At 40.9% G+C, this 22,672-nt stretch overlaps 3 protein-coding genes across 5 annotated transcripts; 1 reads left to right on the top strand and 2 right to left on the bottom strand.

Annotated features, from left to right (window-relative positions):
- On the bottom strand, positions 1-8,669 carry LOC124180749 (progestin and adipoQ receptor family member 3). 3 transcript variants are annotated; one of them, XM_046566618.1, is made up of 8 exons: positions 8,475-8,669; positions 5,894-6,041; positions 2,528-2,706; positions 2,212-2,368; positions 1,939-2,091; positions 1,583-1,862; positions 1,344-1,511; positions 1-1,256 (listed from the first exon to the last, which is right to left on the bottom strand). In XM_046566618.1, the coding sequence occupies exons 2-7, from the start codon at positions 6,029-6,031 to the stop codon at positions 1,372-1,374; spliced, it is 1,047 nt and encodes a 348-aa protein (XP_046422574.1). In that variant the 5' UTR covers positions 6,032-6,041; positions 8,475-8,669; the 3' UTR covers positions 1-1,256; positions 1,344-1,371. The 3 variants fall into 3 exon arrangements, with proteins under 3 accessions (XP_046422574.1, XP_046422667.1, XP_046422495.1); XM_046566711.1 differs by lacking the exon at positions 8,475-8,669 and adding an exon at positions 8,214-8,453; XM_046566539.1 differs by lacking the exon at positions 8,475-8,669 and adding an exon at positions 6,390-6,730.
- A 1,159-nt stretch (positions 8,670-9,828) lies between these two features.
- Positions 9,829-16,940, bottom strand: LOC124180947 (ubiquitin-conjugating enzyme E2-17 kDa). The gene is made up of 6 exons (XM_046566968.1): positions 16,607-16,940; positions 15,731-15,794; positions 13,932-13,963; positions 13,670-13,747; positions 13,477-13,582; positions 9,829-12,792 (listed from the first exon to the last, which is right to left on the bottom strand). Exons 1-6 carry the CDS (start codon positions 16,628-16,630, stop codon positions 12,653-12,655), a joined length of 444 nt encoding a protein of 147 aa, XP_046422924.1. The 5' UTR covers positions 16,631-16,940; the 3' UTR covers positions 9,829-12,652.
- Positions 16,941-17,625: 685 nt separating this feature from the next.
- Positions 17,626-18,983, top strand: LOC124180884. Its single transcript, XM_046566835.1, has one exon. The coding sequence runs from the start codon at positions 17,860-17,862 to the stop codon at positions 18,553-18,555; it is 696 nt and encodes a 231-aa protein (XP_046422791.1). The 5' UTR covers positions 17,626-17,859; the 3' UTR covers positions 18,556-18,983.
- The last annotated feature ends 3,689 nt before the right edge of the window (positions 18,984-22,672 follow it).

The raw sequence follows: 22,672 nt of genomic DNA, 5'->3' as shown, positions 1-22,672 counted from the left end.
TTCGTGCTACCATAAATATATTGTTCAATAATTTATAACAGGATTAACAACAATTAATTCATTAACATAGGGTGTGTACCGTATAGTGCAATATGCTGTGTGTGTATGATTGATGCTTCTCAAAGGTTTGGCATGATGAAACGCACCCTTCGAGTTTACTAAATTATACACTTAGAAACTGACTTGTTCACTTGCACACTTTTATACTCAGCAAACGAAGTGTTCAAGCAAGTGTGTTCGATTAGGTACATGAAAATTTTATATCCTAGGAAAAATTCATCCAACCTCGCTACATTTCTACGGATTTCTTGCCTCGCGTGTATTTTGAATACTGCTGAAACGGCAGGAAAACATTTGATTGCCGTGGCACCAAGGCACTAAGGATTCGCCACATCAGGGACACTTACAATAAGTTTAAATAATTCCCTGGTGCAACCGTTATCAATTATTTAACTAAAATTACAAAACAACAACTTGACAAGAAAATTATTTCACGTATACCTACAAGCTACTATAATATAGTATAAAAATCTTACGAATTATTATCACTGAATCACGTATAGATAATATGTTTGTGTAATGTAAGTATTCAGACGCATGAGAACAGCTCATCGGAACAAAAAAATGGAGCAATAACGCGACTCGCAATCAATGTGGTATATATTTTTGTTTTAATTTTTTCTTCAATACCAACAACGAGTCGCACACAGTTCCACAAAAGTATACCATAGCTGTATTGAAATGTCCTAAACCCTTCACGTCAATGTACTATTTCAGATTTATTAAGCGTGTTTTTCTTTTTTAACTCGGTGAAAAATGAAAATGAACACAATATTCGCATTGACCCTAAATTTCTTTGAATTGACTCGATATCTCGATTCCCGTTTCGTTCATTTCCCTCCGTATTTGTTCCGTTTCAACAATGAACTGACTCGTCCGATTGCGTAAAGGTTCTCTTTTTACGTAAAAACAAACGGCTATCTCACTCCGACGGCGCGAATGCAGTGCGATCCTGCAACCTTGAGCTGAGCGATGTTCGTCACAAGACGCGAACCGGCATTGCGGAACTGTCAATCTCCACAAACGTCCACCACGTCAAGTCCCACCGCGTAGAGCGATGTAGGAGGATATCGGATCCTCCAAGATGCAACTTTCCAAAGCTTCTCTAGCATAGAAAGGGATTCCCTTCTTGTACCAACCCGACCGCCAAGTCTTGAGCTCCATGGCGCAGGCACACTCCATCGAAAAATACGGTCCTGGATCAGCAAGAGGAAGGATATTACGATCAAGGTTCGAATAGCGGAAAAATGCAGGATGCAGAGCATGGAGAATGCGGAACAAACCCGAGTTCGAAGTAGCCGAATCCCCGTGTCAGAGTCGCATGTTATTTGGACATCCGTGGTTCAGTCTGTACTCGACGTAGAGCATTCCGGTGTTGTGCCAGTAGTAGAGAGCCGCGACGACGAGGGCGTGCCACCACTGATGGGACGAGCCGATGTAGTCGACGGACCCTGGAAGGCGAGCCGAGGTTGGTATACCGGCGATTTTCGAACTTGATAACTCACCGTTCACACCCACTTACCGGGGAAAAAACGCTCCGGTACACGGCTCATGTATATGAGGAAGGCACCCCCGCTTATAACGTACATGCCGAGGACCCTGGGCAGCAGCATTGCCACCATGGGGTTCTCCATCCCCCCCATGGCGATGCTCCAGTGAAGGGTTGGCAGGACACCGTATGCCGCCCACGCGACGAATACCAGCAATTTGACGTTCCCGTTCACGTTGAACTTCGGTACTTGCAGTAGCATCGCCACGACGAATATCAGCAGTACGGTAATCAGGTAGAACTCCTGAAGTTCCTGGACATATCAAGACGTAGGGGGATAGACTCGGACATGTTCTTGGTCTCGCTCTTCACGGTGACGGCTCACTCACCTTGTGGCACCAGAAGGCGTAGTAAACTCCCGACATGTAGATCGCCAGCAGACTGAGGGCGATGCCGAAGAGGTCGAAGGACAGAAAACACCAGTAGTCCTTCTCGCTCCGGCAGGAAAATGTGTGGTACATGGAAGACAGGATCATGCATGCCTGGAAACAGGTGCGATTTTTAGCGACTGATTAGTCCCACGCGACGATCAGTTTTGTAATATGGTCCGGACTAGCCAAAGTACCGATTGGTGTTAAATAGACGCGATTCGTTGTCATTACCTGAAAGCATATGAGCAGGAGAGCGACGATCAGCTTGTCACCGAACGGCGCGTGTATGTTGAGCAAACAGAGATCGTAGAGCGTTAATCCGAGGAACAGCATCCAGCCGAATATGTGGCTCCATATGTTTATCGTCTCGTTCGTCCACCAAAATATACTGCGAGGCAATTTGGAAGAGAGAAAAACAGGCTCGTTTATAATCGACGCGAATCAAGTCGAAGGCAAAATGTTTGACCGGCTTGTTTTACATAATCGTTTGAGGCAAGTTCAAGGAGTTTCAAAGACCGCGATCAGCTTTCTCGGGAGACTGACTCACCTTTCAAGGCACAATTTGGTGGTCAAGTATCCTCGGTAACCGTGCAAGATGTACGGATTGAACTGGAGGTATTCAGGTGCCTCTGCGAACGGCAGTATCCTTCGCATTCTTTCCTCATCCTCGAAGGCTGACGTTTCCTTGATCCCGGAACTTGCCGGGTTATCGTTCTCTTGGGTCAACTATTGAACAACAGATTAACGATCAGTGTTTTCTTTTTTTTTTTCATGCAAATTTACAAGCGATCAAAACAACGCTTGTCTAACTACCGGATCTGCTGAATCTCAAACTGACAATCAACAGCCGAAATTCTCATGTCCGATAACCGTTGAACGAAAAAGTCGAGATTGACTGAGCTATCGTGTTTCCTGAATAGGTAATATCCGAACGCGTTGAGAGACCCGTTCATGCATCATTCACGTTGAGCATATTTAAATTTTCAATCAGCCGTATACGATTGTTCACCTTCTCTTCCTGTCGTTCAAGTCGACGTAGTTTATTATGCAAGTGATTACGGAAAGTCGTGAGCCCCGATAGCGCGCATATTAAGTACCCAATATAAATATAATTTTCACCATTACGTGAAAATTTCATTCGAGCTCAAACGATGACGCAAGTCCCTTTCGGATATAATAACCTCCGAATTGATTATCCAATAAATTTTCTCGCGTTATTTATTCTTATTTATTGTAAGAATAATTTACTACAGAATTTTATTCCACCAGTGTTGACCGGGCGGGAGAGAAGCGTGTGTACCGACTTTCTTTAGCCCAACAGTCGAAGATAAGTTGCAAAATATTTGAGGAACGCTAAACACCGAAGGTCGGTGTGTACTAGCAATAAATATGTGATCCGATCGCCGTAATATGCAATATCGAATTGAGTGTTGCAGGAATTTGATGGCCTTAGCCGTATTTCTGCAGTGGATAACATACTACGCGAACTTTATTATGCAAAGCAAAAAACTGAGTTCTGCCCATCCGACTCGTATGGAGTTACAAAGTTAGGTTTACAGCGGAATTTAAGGATAGTCAACTTTCGAATCGCCGTACGTACGTAAAGTCTAGGCGGTCGTACCACTTTGTAATTGGTTTTGGTCAATCTCACTCTCTTTCCGCGCTCTTTTTCCTTTTCCTCATTATTGAGGACAAGGCGATTTTCGCACGAGACTCGAGCAGAAAGATAAATCAAATCTCGAATTGTTCGAGAATGCTTCCACGTCGAATCATAATACATCATCAAGGTCGAGAAGTCGACGCACCGGACACGCTTAATACATCGGATTTCTCCGCGCCGCCGTCGTTATAAGTAGGCCATAAAGAGCCACGGCCAAGAACCCCTTCGAAGCAAATTTTTACTTCAACATGATTTTGCGCCTAGGTACTTTCGACACGATTCTACGTCCGCTGGAGCCCCGGGGCATCGGGTAAGAAACGAAACAAAACTGCCATCGCGTGTCTCAACTCTTTTCGCTGAAGATGATACCTACCCACCAATCAATCCATCCTGGTGCCTTAAAATTAGCGTTTTTGCAAAATCAACGTGCGGTTTAAATTATAACAGCCCGAACGTCCACCTGATGGGACAATCTCGCGACCTTTGACTTACAGCGGATACGATGCGAATAGAGTATTGTGACAGCCGTTTGTGTGATAAATCTATTTTTCACATGGTGCAACATTTTTACGCAGAGTAAAAGCGGCGATGGATTCACGAAGTTTATAACGATTGTTTATGGTGAAGCAGTGAAGGATTCAAACTACAGGAGAGAGTCACGAGAAACATGCTGCTTCGGCAAAAAGGAGAGGAGGATACGAAAGGAGAAAGAGCGGCTAGTAGGTCACAACGGGACCAGCTTCTCGGTTTCTACAACGTAACGAATGATCAGCTGCAGGCTGTGTAATGTGACAGATAATTCGGAACCGGTGAATACTTGAGGTAATAATTCAAATTTCTACTTCGATTTGACTTTGACTTAGTAATCGCGATGACGTATAACCGGATGACAACAATCGAGAGCAGTTGTATAATTACGTCCGTATTTCATTCCACGCTTTCTTGAAAACCGACGGGATGTGCTACGTTTCTCTGAAGAGAATTTCTCATCGCACAATCGTAAGATTGAAAAAAATCGTCTGCCAACTCATATACGGTGACTCTCCGTAGGCTTGCAGCCGTCAAATTTTTATAACCGAAGATAGTTAATGTCGTAAAAAAATTCTTTACCCCTCACTACGATTTCGCAAACAACGAATACTTCGGTACGATCGAAACCAGTTTAATAAACGCTTCAAGAGAATTGATGCAGTTGGCACCCGGGGCTCTAGCTTTAAGCGATAAGGAAAGCATTCGCCTCGGGTTTCAAGCGTTACGTGGAGGAAAATAAAGAAGAAATAGGATCGAGAAACGAAAAAATAAAACAATAAAAATACCAAAAGATGTATGGTTGCTTGTAATGAGGCGAAAGCACGAGTCTTTAATCGAATAACGTGGCACGCCAATTTCTTTTTAGCTGGTTTATTCGATTTGAATTGACCTTCGAGCAAATGCAATATCAGCGTCGTGATGTTTGCGTGTTTGTGTGTTAGTGTCGCGTTGTGAAAGGAACTTATTACGGTGAAACGTTGAACGAATGTTTTCAAAATAATCAGCACAAGAATGTCAATACGCATAATGTTGTGCCAATCAGTTTGCGAATTAGTTTGCGAATTTGCATTTTACGTCTACCTTACGTATTACGACATGTATTTATCGAGTAGGAATCACCAAAAATAATCGATTATCTTTTCCCGATTATTCGAGTATAATCGATTATTTTTCGAACTCGATTAATCGATCAATTCTTATCGATTCAATCGAGTCATACTCGATTATTTTTTTGGACCCGATTGATCGATGCATTGATTATTTTTAGCTCAATGGCCATCGCTAAAAATGTTTGCACAGAGTATTACACTGGCGTATTCCGTTCCCTTTTACACATATACACATGGACTTAAATTCATACGAAACAACGTCAAACGTTCGTCCACCTCGTTCTCTATTATAATCGCACAAGTTCGATAACCCAAACGATCGCCCCGGGTGTCGGAATAACTAACGTCAATCTTGTCCCTGATTTTTATTCCGATTGTAACGTACGATCGGATCAAGGTTACGCGCGATAGATAATTCGAACCTCCTGAAAATCGACGACGATCAAGTAAATGGTAATATAATCGTAAACAGAAAATCATTGACGTCTAAACTTCTAACCGTTAATTAATTCAAGTTAATAGCCGAGTACGGTCGAAACAAGGTCACAACATTTACGTCATTGAGTCGATGAAACAAACTTACTTCGTGAATAAACAAACAAAATGTACCGACCTCAGCTACCAGGGGCTTTCCGTCTTCCTGGGCTGCCTTGACACCCTGTCTTTCCCTCGTGGTACCCGCCACGTGGCCGTTTCCAGTCGCCGTTCCTTGCTTGTCGCATTCTTCTACCCCTGCCAGTAATTTCATCATTGGAACGACCCTGTGAAAATTGGGAGTGAAACGAAGTTCGAACGATTAGCGAATCAAGGGTACGAGGTATTTCCAGATTTTCGAAAGGGATGTCGAATTTTAATTTTCGTAGGGTTTTTCGATCGCAGCGATTTTCAAGGTAAAAATTGTTTGATAGCAAAGGTAATTACTATATTGAGCAATGTTATTGCTGTTTTATTACAACGATCCGCGATAATTAATACAGAGCAGAAACGTGACTGCGCAAGATCTAATCACAAGATAAAATCCCCTCTGTCGGACGGTGTTTTGATAATTAAGATATTTTCAAGGCGTCGATACTTGTTGAAGTGTGAGGGCAATAATTCGCAGTACGCACTTGATTACACTCGACGTTTGTTCCATCGTTGTGATCGTGAGAATGAAATGAACAACTTGAGAGATTACGATTCCCTTTAAAACTTGCAAATTTTTCGACCTTTGCCCTGTTTGACGAATGGCAAGCTGATAGATAATGCCTCAATGATAAATACGCATGGCTGCGAACTGGACAATTTCCCAATACAGGTTGACATAACGCTTTTCCCGTTTTTTTTTTTTTTTTTTTTGCGGTACGCAAAGAGAAAATATTTTACAAAACCACTTCCCCGAGTTGTAAAGAGCGGTTCTTAAAACTCGCTAGTCAATTCTTCGAACACGGGACCATCCGAAATGGCCTACATATTAGTCGACGAGCCAAGATCGACAAAGGAAAGAATATCCGCAAGACTTTTGGAGAGAAGGGGATCCGATCCGGCATGGTCAAGAAGGAAGACGAGGGCCACTCAATGGCCTGACTACCTCCAGGTTTACTCTCACCGCTCTTTGGCTTTCAGGCAATCTCTCGCTTCTAATCGGCGAGAAAGTCGGCTGGAAGCTTCACCGTGAATCAATCGCGTGCGTTGCTAGACAACGAATGGCTAGGTACATTTGGTACAGGTAGAAATATATCGCGGTTCGATACAGCAATTTATCACAATTTTTCGCAAACCTTGATCAATATTTACGTGCATATTTTATTCATTTTATTCGTCGTTAAAGAGCTGTCGAAAGTCCCCGAGGATTGAATTGAATTTACATGTCACTCGAATACTTTGACTGCAACAATTTCATGTAAACTAGATCGGTCAGATTATTACTTGAATATTCTTCACGCCGTTCACTTTTGAAATCCGGTAATTGGTTTTTATGCTTTTAGGATAAAGAAACCACGAAAGAGCGTTCAAGCGATCATTGACCGCGTATATTGCGGGCATCTTTCGTGTCTCCACAGCGTAATGGGTTCGCTAGCTGTTTGTATACTTTTTCTTATTCTTTTCAGCGTGAAAGTTGAGCTGTAACATGCACGGTATAGTCGAACCAAGACACTCGGCATAGCGCGGACCGCAAAAGTTCATTTGGATTTAAGAAATTCTCATACTTATACTTCGTGTACCGCATTCGTAATGTGCGGCGGCTTGACTAGACGATTTTATTATTCAAGCTGCCGTTATTCAGGCTCAATGATGAACCTACCGTCGACGACACTGCGGGGGCATAATGCAGATGCTGTCAAGTGGACAATATCGACGTAACTGCACTCGCTGCACGCATCGAAGGAAAATTATCACGTTGGCGAGTGTGTTACAAAATACAGGGTAATCGCTTTTATACGATCCGCGTTTCCTGAATGCAATTAGTTTGGAATTTGTATCACAAAACTCGGGAATCTGGATTATATGTTGTCTGAAATTTAATTTTTACAAAAGAAATAAATAACTTTTCATTCGTTGTTCGAACTGCAGCGCAACGACGTTTCTCCTACTTACTAATTTAGAAAATACGATAATTGTCAGGTAGGCACATACGTGTATTATATCGAACGTACGTTGTTGAAAGTAGAATAAAAAAAGGAAGCGGGATATCGCGACGCGCTCCAATTATTGTACGTAGCGGAGAATTCGAAGAGAAAATTAAAATAACAAATTGGGTGCACGGGATGTGACAGATGCACGGTTTTTTTATCCTCTTTCGGTAGAGCACAGTTTGCTCTTATTCGAATTACATGCCTGTATAAAAATTTCCTTATTCTACCTGATTGTTATCAGCAATGAAAATGGACATTGCGGATAATACCAAGAACATATCGACGCGAGGAGTATATACGTATATTATATCCACTTACTCTAGTCTCAATTAACCGAAGATGGACAAGGTCGAAACTTTCCACTCTCCCAGAACATCGCGACACACTCGTTAATCAGATTTAGCATCGTTCAGAGACGAGTATACGATAGTACGAATATAATGTAGGAAATATTACGGTCGATTAGCGTAATGAGAAAAAAGTGCGATTAAAATAAGAAACATGAGCAGAATGAAAGGAGAAATTGTCCGCACCGTTCACGATTTGATTTTGAATTTGAGGAATAATAATCGCACGTACCTTGATCAGCGGCGCGAAGATTAAACGACGTTTACTATTTTCGCGAATTGTTTCGGCTAATAGATAAACGGCTGCAGTTGTTGCATGTCAGAACTAAACGACGTCGATCCAGCGACAGCCGCCACCTACTCTCTTGGAGGAACGGAAAGGACTGAGTTGACCGGAACACTCCCTCGGAATCCGTTTTGTGTGGACTTCGGTGTACGGCGTTCATTGAATCGGCGAACGCGTGGTAGGGAGTGCAAAGAGCCGCACTGCGCCAGACCGCCTCCCCGACTCCTAGACGAGGCCATCCGGATTCCGCAATTTCGATTTTCCCGCGGTCCCTCCTTTTTCGCAAGCGCAATCACCGCCTCGATCCTTGTAGCAGGTTCGCAAATTTCCCGTGGCGGGAGGCAGTTTCGCAATCCGTCGTTAAATGGGTTGAAAATTATCATCGAATTTTTTATCCAAGTTTTTTCAACCAACATTTTTCAACTTTTTTTTTTTTTGTACGGTTGGAAGAATAAAATTTCTGTCTTTTACAGTTTGTTGTTTCTGAATAACTGAGGAGTTTTTGCGTTTTCTTTTTTTTTTTATTATATGCATATAATTTTAATATGTTCTGTCCTGCGTGAGGCGAAATGTTCCATAAGCGTTTCGGTTTTTTTTTTTTTTTTGCGCATTTTATTCAATTAAACAAAACTATTTCCTTTCCAGTATAATAACCATGAGATATGAATCGTGTATATGTATAGTGTTACATTATGTATGTTACATTGGTTGGAGAATGATATCGGATACGATGAGAAATTACAAGTAAACGAGGTATGCGTAGGTATTGTATATATTTTCATATCGTCTAATTCGTAAAACCTTCTTATCGATTTCAATTTTACAACTAGAGTAGAGCCACCAGTTCAGAATTCGTTTACTAAACTTTTCGTCGAGTGGTGTCTCTACCCTGGTACTGTAGTAGGTAAGAAATATTTATCATCTATTGAACAGTAACCAAAGTTAAATACAATAGTAACCAAAATATAGTAATAGGATAATGGAGATCTGATATTGTGAGCATGTAAATAATCGGTACGCACTATAGTAATCGTTATGCAAACTTTATTCCATAAAGTGCCAACGTTTAAAATTTACACAGGATAAGTTATTAAAAATGTTCGTTATTGCGTTATTAACATAATAATTACACATGAATATTTTTCCTTCCTTTCTATTTTATTTTATTTCAAAGTTTTTTTTTTTTTCTCCTTGTTTTTCTTTTTAACCTTTCTATTACTTCTTCTCATCATTGTTATTTTTCACTTTTTTTTTCACTTTTTTCTCTTCATTTTTTTTTTTTTTTTTTGTTTTTTTTTTATTGTTTCTCATCTTCATTACAGAACGAACAATTATCAATGGAGGAGAAAGTTTTTTTTTTTAAATACCTATACGTTGCCGCGTTTGATTCAAAAGGGGGTAGGGGAGGAAAAAAATACAGAAAAAAGAATTAAATTACAGTTAACTATACGTAATATGTATGTTAATATCATCGTTCGATCAGAGAAAAGATCGAATTCCCAATGAACTTACTATCCGCTTTTACACACAAAGTAGGCATTATCTTGCATCGTTTAATTCGAATAGTAATAATATTAATTCTTCGTTCAAATGAATTTTCCATTACTTTTCCATATTTTTCTTTCCTTTTAAATTTATTAACCTCACAGTTATGAAAAAAGAAAAACCATGTAGGGCAACAACAAGAAACCTGCCTTTTATCTCTTCGCACCAACTCGAGTCAACTTTCGATTTATAAATCCTAGCTTTAAACGTAAAATACATTCAATTATACACGCGAGTCGCGACGCAGTTATACATGTATATATGCAAATATCACCTGTTTTCATCGGAAGGCTATTATTTGAAACAGAACAAAAAAAAAAAAAACAAGCCATTCGCAAATTTACATTCAATTATTTTCACCAAGCCGGGGGTAGGTGAAAATTGAACCCAACGCCCATATTTAAAACATATATAAGTATAGTAGGTTCTTTGACATGAACGCGAGGATCGAAATAACACTGTTTAAAGACGCTAAGGTATTCTATTGTGTACGATTATTACATGGTTTTAAATAGTCTTATTTAGTGTACAACGTATGTCTTTCTAAAATGATAAACGCTATTTTGATGAGCATATCCATTTATCATTATTTCATATTCTTTTTTTAAATTTATTTATTTTATTTTGTTTTTTTTTGAATATTTTTAAATTTTTTCCAGTAATTATTATCACTTACAAGTCCGTATGATCGCGAGAACGTTGGATACATGTATTTTTCATTGTTGAGAAACGAACAAAGAGATTACTTTTTTCATGTTAAATCATCATCATCATCCTCATCATTATCACCATCTCATTGTCATTATAATCATAATCATCATTTTTATCATCCTTTACAACCACAATATATATATATATATATATATAATTATAAAATACAAAGTTTTGCGAATACCTGTGACAATAATTAAAATTGATACACATATCTCATCACTATACATATACATTGTTAATTGCTATTTAAAAACATGGGCAAATTACAAATCATATACTGTGTATTATAATATAATATTGTATACTACGACTTCTTTTTTTTTTTTTAGATTTTTTAAACGTCATTTTTTTTTTTTTTTTTCAATTATATTGTGGATGAAAGGTTTGCTCATTCCAAGCAAAGTCTAAAAAATAAGAAAAAAATGAGAATAGGAAAAAAAAAAATGAATTGCATGTAAAACGAAAGATCATACGCTAAACGGAAAAATTACTCTACGCTATTTAAGGTGAAAAACACAAGGAGTCTACATTAATGATAGGGTGGTTTGAGGGGGACGGGGACACAGGGTGTTGGTACCGAATGATTTTTTAATTTTGTATCGCAAGAAATGCGGCAGACACGCGTGAAAAATCCGCGTATGACTTCTCGCGAGGACCCGACGTACAGTTTCAGACGTTGCAACTGGCCATCTGCAGGCAAACCGCTCGTTAACTATTATCATTATTATTATTATCTTTATGGCAGTTGAGTATAAATGAACGTATTACTAATGTATGCATGTATGTATGTATGTATGTATAACTCGATACGGATACAGTTGAATGATTTTTTATCATCGGAACATCGTTAAACGGGTGGAGGAATTTGAATAATGAAACAAAATTTATAGGTATAGTTTCAGTAGTATTTATATATAGAAGCCCAGTCTTACAAGAGGAAAAAAAAAAAAAAAAAAAAAAGTAGAAATCACCGCACATTTAAAAGGACGGGCAAATGTCGCTTCCGTTACACGTCGAAAAACTAACAATCAGCAGGTTGTCAGTCGAGGTTTTTTTTTTTTGCTTTTTCATTACTTGTTAAATCGCTTGTTTTGTTTCTCTCCTTTCTTTAAATATTGTGTAGTTTATTCATTTTGTTGCCTATATCTTTTCGTTTTTTCATCTTTTACCAAGAAAGTAGGTGTACAATATCATAATATCATATAAGCACAATTATTAGAAATAGTAGTATCTCAAGTTCAAATACAAATCCTACTTTTACTTTCCTAAATTTGGTTATTTTAATTTAATTTATTTACGAAAATCAAAGCAGATATTATTAATCGATATTACTTGTTGTTGTTGTTGTTTTTGTTGATGTTGTTGTTGTTGATGTTGTCTTTATTTATTTCTCTTCCTTGTTTCTTTCCTGTTTCACATGTGTTTAATTATTCCAATAATATTCGGTCAGGGAGAGAGGATCTTTGCGTGTGTGTGTGTGTGTGTGTGTGTGTGTATCTGTGTGTGTACGTTCGCGTGTAGTGTTTTGGCTTATTTGTGTGAAAATGTGTATCTTGCGTGAGTGTGAGTGTGTGACCACCTATTAAAAATTCTTAATTGTCTCAACTGCTGCTGTCGCCGCGGCATCGTCTTAAAACCCACTGGCTATTCTCAGGACGCGAAGGGAGAACAGATCATATTGATCACAACTGGTCACGACTGGTCCGAACGTGTTCTACAAGCTTGGGTGGCAGTGCGAACGTATAAAAAGAGACAGGCCGCTGCTAGGTTGAATCGGTGTTGATCGGTTAGTGGCATAATGATGGCTGGGGTTGTTTGCTGACAGACGTGGCGTTTAGATGTTAAGGTAAACGAGAATTGGCGCATCACATGGCATACTTGCGCGTCCATTCGCGTGCCAATTCGTTATACTTCTCCCTGTCGGTTTTGTATATCCTTGCTATCTCTGGCACCAGTGGATCGTCAGGATTTGGGTCGCACAATAGAGAACATATTGACAGCAACACTGCAATTATACAGATTAATCATAATTATTATTCATCATTTTTCACCTCCATCTTTCACTATCAATTATTCAATACCACAAAATACGTCCTTCCATTTATTTTGCAACGCGTGTCGTACGTGCAGAATGTTTGAACCGAGTTGTTATCGCAACAATATTGTTAAAAATATACACTCGTGATATTTGCAACAGATTACCAACTGTGCTAGCAGAATTTTGCCGCCAATTGGAACCGAAAAGGAAAAAAATAAATGAATAAATAAATAAAAATCACCATAGTATATATCGTTGAGAAGTCTGCAATCGCAAAGCGTGTTGAACAGAAAATGGACACGCGTGATACGATGCCAGAGATATCGAAGATACATCATAGAATTAAAAATGGCAAAATACGTAGTTCGATCACTATAAATAGTTCAAACGTTGCACGAAGTTGGCAATGACACAAAAAGTGCAATAGAAATGGACGTGGCAAAACATAAATAATTATCTATAATTGATCTCTAACACCAAGCAGTGCCGATAAAGAAGCAAATTTAATACAGCTACTATTACATTGTGATTATCTGAACTGCCTGGTCGAGGAACGAATGTTATAGATATATTTGAAATAATTGACAAGGCAAACTATTCGTGTTTAAATCGTATTGTTAAATTTAATATATTAAACTATAACGAATGTACCCTTTGAAATAGTAAGTGCTGGCGACCACTGCGATCTTAGTATATCCAAGCAGATACTTCCGTTACTGTTGATATTGGGGTGATAGATTCTGGTTGTGAAAGCAACCTAGGAAAAGGACATATGCGTTGAATAATATCGAACTGGTTATAAGAACACATAAGGTAGTTGGATAAAATTGACACGTCAGCGTACCTTAGGAGGCTTGAATGGATAGTCTGTTGGGAAGTGAATTGTTAAGAAAAATACTCCTCCCTGGTATGGACTATCGGGCTGAAAATATATGCATGACATTTTTTATATGCTACTAAATTTCCACCTACTGTTGATAACTAAAATATACATATAATAAGTTAACGGTACATTATGTAAACTGTGAACATAATATTGAAATGACAATTTGCTGAACTCGTTTTGAGAGATGTGCGGTATGCGATGTATATTGTTTATTACTCACTGGTCCCATTATGGTGGCCTGCCAGTGGAATACTGAAATTAAAGAAAGAAAGACATACAATTGTATTGTTGCGAAAATGTGTAACATGAGAAGATAATTATATATCTAAATGTTTGTTCACAGATCAATTGGCCAGCCAGTCATATCCAAGAAGTATAATACATGGAATAAGAAGCAAGTTCCTAACGAGCTTAGGTATCACGTAAGTGTAATTAACATTTCGTTAATGCATTTTAAGCTGAACCGATGTATACAAATCTTAAGACGTAAATTGTAAAATATTTTCCTGCATGAACAAGCGTGTGATAATATTATATGAAACTCTATGGCTAGAGAAAGGAAGTTCCTGTATCCGGATGTCTTATGGATATAACTTCATCATATTTTGAAAATTGAAAGACAAAGTGTCAAATTTCAATATTGACGGTTTGTTATAAAATTAATATATGCTTCTCATTTCATACGAATAACATTCTCGGGAGTTGGAAAACTTTTCTCAAGTCTCCGCCAAGATAGGGAGAGGGAAAGGAGGGAAGGGAGAAAAAGATAGATTAGTCGTAGTCTGGCAAAACAGCAATTTTCTGTCCTATTGTCAAGTCACATACTAACGATACCCAAGAGGATGAGTCACATGGCCCAAGAATAAAATGCCATGACATGAAAGCTGCTGAAAGACTTTTGAAGCCGGCTGAAATAGTTTCAAGCACCCGATTCATTGGTGTGCGGATAATGAACTTGGTTTCAATCTCAATTGAAAATTAAAATGCAAGTTTATCGGCAAAGTTCGTTAGTTGTTCAGATAAATATTTTGCGTTCAGGTAAGTTGAAAGCAAATAAGCATTTCTGTAAAGATTTTCAAACTAAGTATCTGGTCAACATCGTGCCGACCAGTCGAAAGGGAATCAAGTTTATTTTATAATCGGCATTCAATACCAAAACCTGTTGCAATATAAACTAAAAAAAATGTAGAGAAAAATAGTTTGAAGAGCAGGTATTGGTAAGTAGTGGGTGTCGACTACCACATTGGTCTGAACTATTTATAGATTCTATATGAATGCTAGCAAAATTCTTATTTAAAAATCCAGGTTATCTGCCGTAGTAAAGGCAGAGCTTTTATACATCAAAGAAGCATTCGTCCTAATAAAGGTAACGCTGATAAGTACTTGCACATATACCGAGCAGTCAGTTATATCCAACCGACATGATTAAAGACGCATTTATGTATGTTATTGAAATGTGTTGCCCAGTAATGAGTTTTGAAACAATCGCTCTAGCTCTTAACAAAGTTTTCCTTATATTATTTGAGAGCTCATTTCTTACAATCCACAGTTCAATTCATATACTTTATTCTTAATCGCCTGAAATTTGTGTTCAAGACTGACCAGTGTCAGACAAAGAATACTTAAAACTTTTGCTATGGTGAGATATATAAAATTGCCAAATTTTTGAAGCTCTAACATTTTTCAAATCGTGAAGTTAAATTTAAGACAGTCGAAAAGAGACATCGAGGTACACTTGGCAAAAAGTACAAGTCTGCAACTGTTGATTCTGAACTTGTAAATTGAACAAAGATAAATTATATGAAATATATCAACAATGGGTGACATTTCTGAATCACACAGACAAGTAATGAAATCTCTAGCTGCAGTTGTAACACCTGAAACTTTAAGATTTCAGGTGCAGAAAATTGAGTCAGAGGAAGAAAGATGAAGATGTTTTGGGCGAGGCAGGAAGCGAAATGAATACGAAGGAGTCAATGTCGACTTATTGAAAATAAGGTGGTGCAGTTTGTAACTTACAATCGTCTCCTACTGGACCAGCGGAGCATTGTGCAGGTGGATCCCTTCCCAGATCCTGGAGTTCCTGAAATGTTAAAAAACAGAGTTAAGTGCACTTGTAGAATTTGCCAAATCAATTAGCAGCTAGATCTACGCTTGATTAAATCGCAACGCCACTCGATATCAATGACTCAGAATGTTCCAGAACATTTCCTGGTTATTCTACGAGTTGACCATAACAATCAGGTCCAGAGATCAATGACGTCACGATAACGTTCCAGCTGGTTCTAAGCCACAGAAATGAAACAACGCCAGCGAGTCTTTATTCAAAATGGCAAAGATTTTGTCGGAGGAAAAGTAGCGACGATAAAATATTGGTAAATTTGTTTTGTCCGGACAGCGATTGGTTTATTGCGCGAACTTTGCAGGTCATGGAATTGGCGTTTATGGGGGTATATTCTTTTTTCTCCCAGTTTCAGAGTTATCTATAACCGTGTATATAAGCACATGTATATGGATGGATATATAGGTGTAGGCATATACAGACATATAACGCAGGGTTTTACGTTACTTCCGGCTATTTATCGGCCATCTACCAAGGATTTATCGTATTTTCACTGTCATTGTGGAATAATCACAATGAAAATAATTGACCGAGCAACACGTTGGGAATACGGTGATTTGAATACGCGATGGGACAGGCGATAAACGAAAGCACAATCGGGCAACGGAGAGTCGGAACGGTGAAAAAAAGGGGTAAAAGCCAACATGATTTTCAATGCTGGCTCACATTGCTTCACTGCAAAATTGTTAAGGGCGTTCAATTTGATTTAACGCACAGCACACTGTCCGCGGATACTTTTTATGAAGTATTAACACTAGGAATCGTTGACGTACCTTATTAATTCGTTTTAAAGCCATTTGATGGACTGTGTATTGATATAAACTGGCTGAAACCCAGACAACGAAACCCGCTAGCCAAGGATCTTTGATTAGGGATTGCAAGATGGCTGCCTTCTAAACGTCGTCTCACTACGTCGTTCAAGCTATTGTCTGCATGCCACCTTTTACTGGCCTCCACCGACTCCCCGGTATCGTTCAACGCGGGGAGAAATTATCGGAATTTCCAAAATATCCGTTAGCCGACTAAAATCCAACGGCACTATCGATTCGATGAGTTTTTATTCACTTCTTGATCTCCAACTCGATCCAGACTCCACGGATTTCCTTCTACCGGCGAACGCGGATTGTAGAGACTCTCGCGTTATGCGCCGCCCGACCGGCAGCCGGTCATTCGGTTTCCCGCCATACCGACGCGGCATTGACACTCGTCGAATATGGCGGCTACTTTTATAAAATCCTCATTTCACGTAACCAGCATGACGTAAACAGATTTTCAAAGAAGCCTTGTGACGCGCAACCGCGTATTTCACACCTTTCTCGGCGTGTCAAATCTTTTTTTTTTCTCTCTTCTCTTCTTTTTGCGCGATTCGGCTACACAGCATTTTATTAGACGAGTATTCGAAATGTCTTTTCAACCTGCATTTAAATTACATTCTATTTCTGTAACATGCGATATTTTTCGAAGGGATTAAAATTAGGTAACTCACAAGTGTGTACGTCATCTTAAATCATTTTTTTTTATTTCAAGTATCATACAATTCGTCAAATTCAGTTTAAAACTATCGAGTCCTCCTGCAGCGTAGAAGAAAAACATTAGGTATTTATTAATAAAAATATTCGATCATACGGAACAACGGTCTTCGGTAATATGAATTTCTACGAATGTATATTGCGGAAAACGACGCGTAATGTGTATGCAGTGGATAATATTACATCTGTATCCATGTGGAGTGGATTAATCGATGATGAAACAAAACGCAAAGAACAGACGTCACGCGTGCCACGATGCGAGGTTACATAAACCGTTAACAGGAAGGAAAAAAAATAAATAAATATAAAAATTAACAAGTCTAAAGGCGACGAGCGTAATACGGTAACGGTACAATAAGGCATGCGCGATTTAACTTGCTGAGCCGAAGTAAGAGAGGCGAAAAAAGTTATATCAAAAAAGAAAGAAAGAAGTGGGGAAAAAAAAAGAAAGAAAAGTAACAAACCCCGAGCTCTTTGCAGCGTGTAAATTGAGTTTTATGGCGGAGCAGCGTAAGGCGGGCGAGTGCTTCTGCAGCAGACGAAAGAAAGGCACAGGAGGTAACAAGCCGAAGCCGTCGAGCAAGAGAAAGCGGCAAACGCTGGTGCACAATCCGGACGAAGAGATATGGCACGAGCCATATATGCACTGCCTTCGTAAGGAATTTTCGCAAAAGTCGATACCGTGCGACTCGAAGATCGAGCTGCCGTGGCGAGACATCGCTCTCCCACCTGTCGCCATGAGGATCAGGCCTAACGTCGCGGTCAAGGAGGAGCCAGTCGAGGAGGTAGCTCAGCTCCAGGAAATCGGCGGCGAGGACAGCGAGGGAGTCGATTCGAAGGAATCGACCGGGAAGATGAAGCTCCCGTGGAACGACCTCCTGGTGATGGACACGGTCGCCCCGCAGCCGCGACTCCGGGCCGACGGTGCGCTCTGCGATTCGACCCTGGAGATACCCTGGGAGGATCTCGCCTTCGAAAGGCCGGTTGAAATACGCCCGATACCGGAGGAGGAGCTCTGCGATTTAGACGACGTCGAAATCCCCTGGGAGGACATACTGCTCCCCGCAAACATCGTCATCGAGGCCAGGAAAAAGAAGCACCCCTCCTCCAGGGGCCCGCCGAATTATCTCTCCGCCAGGGGTGGTGCCTGTTGCGGCGATAATCCCTGCTGCACAAAGGCCAGGCGAAAGTGACGTGGAAATTTTTTAAAATCATGAATTGTACGTATGTGACAGAACGACGAGGCTGAAGTTAGTAACGTTATCGTATCGAAACGTTGTAATAAAAATTACTATTTTGAAACTTTAGAATAACTAAAAAGTTGAATTTACTATATCTGAGTTTGTTCATGCTTCATTAATGGTTTCCTAAATTTTAGAGAATTCTAAAGTTGAAAAATAACGAGTTTCTATAGACGCATTATTACAATAACGTTATAAAAACTTCAGCCTGTAACAGAACGACATTGCAGTTCGTCGCTTATCAACGATAATGTCTCGGTTGCATATCGCGGTCTGAAGTTGGTAGCGATTCGGTTTCGTATAACGAATTATCAGGGTGCGAGCCATACAATCGAGATCTTGCGAGATCCCGTGTTTCGCTCCGCTTGCTTGTTTTTTTTTTCTCTTGCAATTATTCACATTTTTCTTTCTCCTCTTTTTTTCTCCCTCCCGAATCCGTGCGTCTGTGTAACAAAGTCGACTGTACCCTCAAATTGGAAAGTCGTCATGACAGAATGCGACGGTTTTAACGCCCGCCACACTACCATTTCTCTCCGCGATCCTCCGTTTGGTCAGAGTCTCGCCTCCTCCGGCCTAACCTCGGTGTCCTTGAGCCAAATTACACCACTCGTCATCGCTGCTACGGACTCGGAAGGCGATTATGAAACCTCCAGCGAAGGTCATCACAGTCCTCGGGCAGGTGCAGACTGCCGCAAACCATCGAATAACTTGGCTCGTTCTACCAGCGGTACCATCGTCCCCCAGTTGGTAGACGCCGTCCTGTTTCCCGATGAAGATAGTGCCCCGCAAAATGAGCTCACAGCCGCCAGTAACACGATCGTAGGTTAGCGTTCTCCATTCACGATCCTCGCGACTGATCCGGTATCCTTCTCTGACTGTGAGTCCCTATAATAACGCATGACGATGAATGAGATAAATGATGAACTGCAGGCACCTCTGACTCGCCCAGGATCGATTTACCGGAGCGTCAGACCCCGTCGATGGATTCCCGCAACCTGAGCCATCGGAATGAAGGGTCAGAAGTGTCATCGAGCACGAGTGTCGATGTCGACGAAATGAGCCTGAAGCGAACGGAGTACTTCGTGGCTCCAAAGGTCGAGAGCGATGCGAACAAGTCGGAGTCCCTGCCTGTGATCAGGGTCGCCACACCCTGGGGATCCTACGAGTATCCCGACGTTCACATACCGGCGGAACGTCTGGTGTCCGACTCGCCGGTTGACATTAGGGAAAAAATGCGGCTGATAGCGGCGTGCATGGACGGTTCGAATTCCTCCGGCACGACGAGATTTCACGACGAATCAAGACATTCCCTGTTTCCGGAGTTATCGGAGGATGCAGACGCGAGTCCTCGATACAAAGCATCGACAGATCGCGCGAGCGAAGTGGAAATCAGCGGCATGTATTGTCGCCCTGTTTCCCAGAGTTCACGCTCTGCAAGAATAAGAGTTGTCAATAGTCTCAAGGACTCCGCCGAGGCGTTGAACGTCCTACCGATCACAAGGAATTCAAAATTTGCTTCCGATTACACCTTTTCACCGAGTCTAAGTGGCGCTAGTATGCCACCTGCGACGCCGAGCAACGAACCTCTCAGTCACAAATGTTCAAGTTTATGTCATCGAGAGTTGGAGTCCCAGCGTTTGACGACGACGAACAAGTCGTACGATCCGCTCTCCCGCATAGAAGGGGAACTTGGACCGCTACAAAACGAGCTCAGCGAAATTCGCGGCAAGGTCAGGGCTTTGAACCTCGACTACAACCTGTCCTGTATCAATGGCATGATCAAACTGCCCAAAATGATGAATTGGACGAGGTCCGATATCCTCGGAAACCCTGCATGCCGACCTCAGGTCAAACCTGTCAAAGACGATTTCATTCTAAGCGACTATTTCCGCGCAGATGACAACCCTGTTTTTCAAAACGAAATGGAGGCTCCGAACCTCCCAAGCAACCATAAGGTCTCGGATTTCGACGGGACCAACTACGCGACTTATCGATGTCCGTTTGTCCAGCTGTTGTCCGCAGCTACCGAAGTCAGCCCGACGTTCTACGGCTTGAAAGACCTCATCGAGGCCAAATCGACTGAAAACACCCTGAGTCACCCTGGCGTGGACATTGGCGTGCCCGTGGATGAGATTGGTGGCTCGGAGAATTGCAAACAGGAAATGGAATGGCCATGTTTCACTTCTCCACTGGGTTGTACGGACCGAAAATTGTCTTCGGTTCATATTTGCACAGCATCGCCTCCGAGGCTTGACAATCCAAAACCGGAAGTCGGAACCCTTGAAAGTGAAAAAAAGGTGGCGGAATCTTCCGAGAACCATCCGACAGCACCGGAAATCCGACTTCCCGACTTTTTGGATAGAATTTGTATAGTTCCGATCTCGTATATTGGCCCTATGCCCGATCCTCCGGCTGAACCGGTGTTCAGTTTCTCTAGGCCAGAAGAAGCCGCCGTCTCTGGAGCCGGGCACAAAGTCTTGAGAATCGAGCATCCTGATGTCCCCTTCAATCGTCGAGACCAGAGAGGCAATCGGAGTGTCGAGACGTCGTCGAGTTCTTCGGGTACGGTTTTGACCTGTGAAAGGCCAACGGATCGTAGCGAGACGTCGATGTCCTCTAGGAGGGAGCAGGACGATTCTTCGAACGAAAGTTCACTCTGCAGAGGGTCTGATAGAATAGGGCTGAAATTTGTAAAAAGGAGTTCGCGCAGTCATTCTTCGACGTTTGCACGGAGGCAACAAGTCGGTACTGAAGAACCATTTGTTATACGAGGGTTAATTTGTGGGCCGGAAGATTTTTTATGACGGATAATACAATAATTTTTATCGAGAATGATGTCGTTCTATCCTTGATTGATGGTATCTGAGTGTTTTATTCTTGAATACATACGAAACGAATGTGTATAACACAAACATATATATACTTGGTTACATATGTATATAATACTCACGCTACCTCAATTTATTAATTAATCAATCTCAAGCGCGAGGGTATATGATCACAGCCATTGGGTTGGCATAAATTAGAGCTGCGTAGTCCGGATCGTAAGAAAGATGCGACATAGCCGGAAGAACACCAGTAGGTACCGCTCTCCAATTTTCCAGTGGAGGGTATCTGCATTGACGTCGGCGAGTTACGTCACGTTTTTGTACCTCGATCTTTGTGTTAATAACCGTATGGGGGGTTAAACTGTATAGCGACTTTAATCGATGAAATACGACGGAGTATATTTCAACGCAATGGATAACGAGCTTTATAAGTTGGTTGTATATGCAGGTAGAATTTTGAGACGATGGAACCCGTCACTTACAGATATTCACGTTATTCCGCCTGGATTCAGACCTATTCAAATTTCAATATAGAACCACCGGGAGAAGAAATTGTACGTTTATCGAACGATTACACTGATCGTTCATCATTCATGTATCTATAACAGAACATGACCTAAGTAATGACAATAAACGCCTGTACAGGTTTTCCTATTCAAACTGAAAACTCGGTTTCAGTCTACTGGTATTATTTGCCAGTGAACCAATTAATTTGCAGTACTAATCGAAGCTGAAACTGTAGGCGATAATTGCTAACAAATTAATGCCGTTGTAACATTAGAAGTGCAAGTGTATGACAAAAATAAGAGAAAAAGAAAGAACACGATGGAGCCCCGCATTATCAAATCATCCGTTTGAATTTACCTTTTGCAGGCACGTTCATTCTATGTGTAAAGGTGAAAGCCGCGGCACGTCATCACCGATTATCAGTGCCAGATACCTACGTACTGTTTGTCACAATTATGAAAACAGCATGCTTTTTCTGTATATAATATTAAGCCAAGCCTGTAAGTGAGAAATTGGATTGGAATTCATAATATTTTATGTTTAAGTTTAGGCTTCTCCAAGAGTCATATTCGATTATTCGAAAAGAAAAACAAAAGGCGAAAGCCGTGGGTTCACCCGACGGTCGGAAGGAGGAATTTCGACGTTACCGACGCGGCGAAGAAAGTCGAGTGGTGGCAGCACGGTCGGCGGTGGGGCGACGTTCGCAAATCTACATTCGCGTGACGGGTGGCGGC

The sequence above is a fragment of the Neodiprion fabricii genome, chromosome 1, assembly GCF_021155785.1.
Source record: "Neodiprion fabricii isolate iyNeoFabr1 chromosome 1, iyNeoFabr1.1, whole genome shotgun sequence".
NCBI lineage: Eukaryota > Metazoa > Arthropoda > Insecta > Hymenoptera > Diprionidae > Neodiprion > Neodiprion fabricii.
This window is presented reverse-complemented; position numbering and strand designations above follow the sequence as displayed.

Bases quoted from the DNA above. Each gene is read 5' to 3' on its own strand.
- LOC124180749 (XM_046566539.1), bottom strand. From the start codon at position 6,415: ATGGAACAAACGTCGAGTGTAATCAA. The intron at 6,042-6,389 runs GTGCGTACTGCG...CAATTTTCACAG, and splicing joins CAAACGTCGAGTGTAATCAA to GGTCGTTCCAATGATGAAAT. The intron at 2,707-5,893 runs GTCGGTACATTT...GTTGTTCAATAG, and splicing joins GAAAGCCCCTGGTAGCTGAG to TTGACCCAAGAGAACGATAA.
- LOC124180947 (XM_046566968.1), bottom strand. From the start codon at position 16,630: ATGGCTTTAAAACGAATTAATAAG. The intron at 15,795-16,606 runs GTACGTCAACGA...TTAACATTTCAG, and splicing joins CTTTAAAACGAATTAATAAG to GAACTCCAGGATCTGGGAAG. The intron at 12,793-13,476 runs GTACATTCGTTA...GTATAATTGCAG, and splicing joins AGCACTTACTATTTCAAAGG to TGTTGCTGTCAATATGTTCT.
- LOC124180884 (XM_046566835.1), top strand. From the start codon at position 17,860: ATGGCGGAGCAGCGTAAGGCGGGCGAGTGCTTCTGCAGCAGACGAAAG.